At 43.3% G+C, this 1,447-nt stretch overlaps 1 protein-coding gene across 1 annotated transcript; it reads right to left on the bottom strand.

Annotated features, from left to right (window-relative positions):
- Positions 1-271: 271 nt before the first annotated feature.
- Positions 272-1,220, bottom strand: LOC143867516 (germin-like protein 8-2). Its single transcript, XM_077376118.1, has 2 exons — positions 1,070-1,220; positions 272-844 (listed from the first exon to the last, which is right to left on the bottom strand). The coding sequence occupies exons 1-2, from the start codon at positions 1,185-1,187 to the stop codon at positions 288-290; spliced, it is 675 nt and encodes a 224-aa protein (XP_077232233.1). The 5' UTR covers positions 1,188-1,220; the 3' UTR covers positions 272-287.
- Between the last annotated feature and the right edge of the window lie 227 nt (positions 1,221-1,447).

Below are 1,447 nucleotides of genomic sequence, written 5' to 3'. Positions count from 1 at the left end.
TCTAATTACCTTACCAGATTGTGAGGGTCGCGTTGTAGGTATGAGGCACCGTCGTTTGCCCGGCCTGGATCTCGGATTTGGGTGTGTGTGTGTGTGTGTGTGTGAGAGAGAGAGAGAGAGAGAGAGAATTCATGAAAAACAAGACTGTATATTCAATCAATCGCTTGATTGTCCCATTGACATGCTCAAACTGTATTATTATTACGATTTTAAGAAATGCAAACACCAAGTTTGCTTATTCAAATACACTATTGTAGTTAATGCATGGGATCCTTGTCGGTAGTTATCTAGTTTTTGGGCCCGAACTGTGCCTGAAGAAAATCAACTACTTTCTTGTCAAGTTGGAAGGCCTTGGCGAGAACATCATCAGAGATGGGCAGGTTTGATCCGAAGACGGCATTAGCTATGGTGATCACACCTGGGTTCTGACTTGCCAGAGCGGCAATGGCCACCGCATTGGTCTGTCCAACATTGAATTGGAAGTGAATGAGACCTATTGGAAACACAAACACATCACCCTTATTGAGGACCTTTGATATGAGCCGATTTTCGCCATTTGCAAGGTTAGAGGTGACGAAACCAACGAGGAGGGTGCCCTCTTGAACTACAATCATCTCAGTGCCCCTTGGGTGTGTGTGGGGAGGGTTTAGTCCATAGGGTGCAAAGTCTATGCGAGCCATGGAGATGCCAAGAGTGTTGAGTCCTGGTATTTGGACCACGTTCACTGCGGTCACATTGGACCCAACTCGGTTATTTGTGTTGCGTGGCATGTCAAGCCCTGGGAAGAAGAAATCGCTTGCTTGAGCGAGCATTGGGTCCTTGCAAACCACGCCATTGACTAACACTGAGAAGGAAAAACATCAAAAAAAGATCAGCCAATAAAAAAAAACATAACCCATGCACGTAGGGCCGGTGTCCACACGCAGAGTAAATGCAATAACAATATTTCTCAAGTCATCTAGCCAAACCCCACAATACCTACCAAAAATGGAATTGAGTTTGCACAAACACGTGATTATCATGATACTAATGGAAGTTAAATTGAGAAATAAAAAAAAAGCATTTGTACCTGGAGACATATTGTCAGCAACACAAAAGTCCTGTAGAGGACTGGGATCAGCGGCAAAGGTAAGAGAAGATGCCAAGGAAAGGAGTACAAGTACAAGGAGGGGAGTAGCCTTCTCCATTTTATCAATCTAAAGAAGAGTATTGGGTGCAAGTGTTTTGACGGTGTGGAAGAAACTTAGAAAGGGTGCATATTTATAGCAGAGAGAGAGAGAGAGATAGATAGAGAGATGCATGGCTTAGGGGTCATGTGATTTCATGGAAATGGTCTTGTTACTACCAAATCAATACACGGTTTAACAACTACGCTATCTAATCTAATTTTTTATCCAAGTAGATCTTTTCCAGCAAAGAATAGAAGCAGTCGTCGGACTTGTTTTTG

This window comes from Tasmannia lanceolata, unplaced genomic scaffold (genome assembly GCF_043159265.1).
Source record: "Tasmannia lanceolata isolate RefF3 unplaced genomic scaffold, GAP_Taslan_0.1 ptg000257l, whole genome shotgun sequence".
Taxonomy (NCBI): domain Eukaryota; kingdom Viridiplantae; phylum Streptophyta; class Magnoliopsida; order Canellales; family Winteraceae; genus Tasmannia; species Tasmannia lanceolata.
The sequence above is the reverse complement of the archived record's forward strand: the minus strand, read 5'-3'. Positions and strand labels throughout refer to the sequence as shown.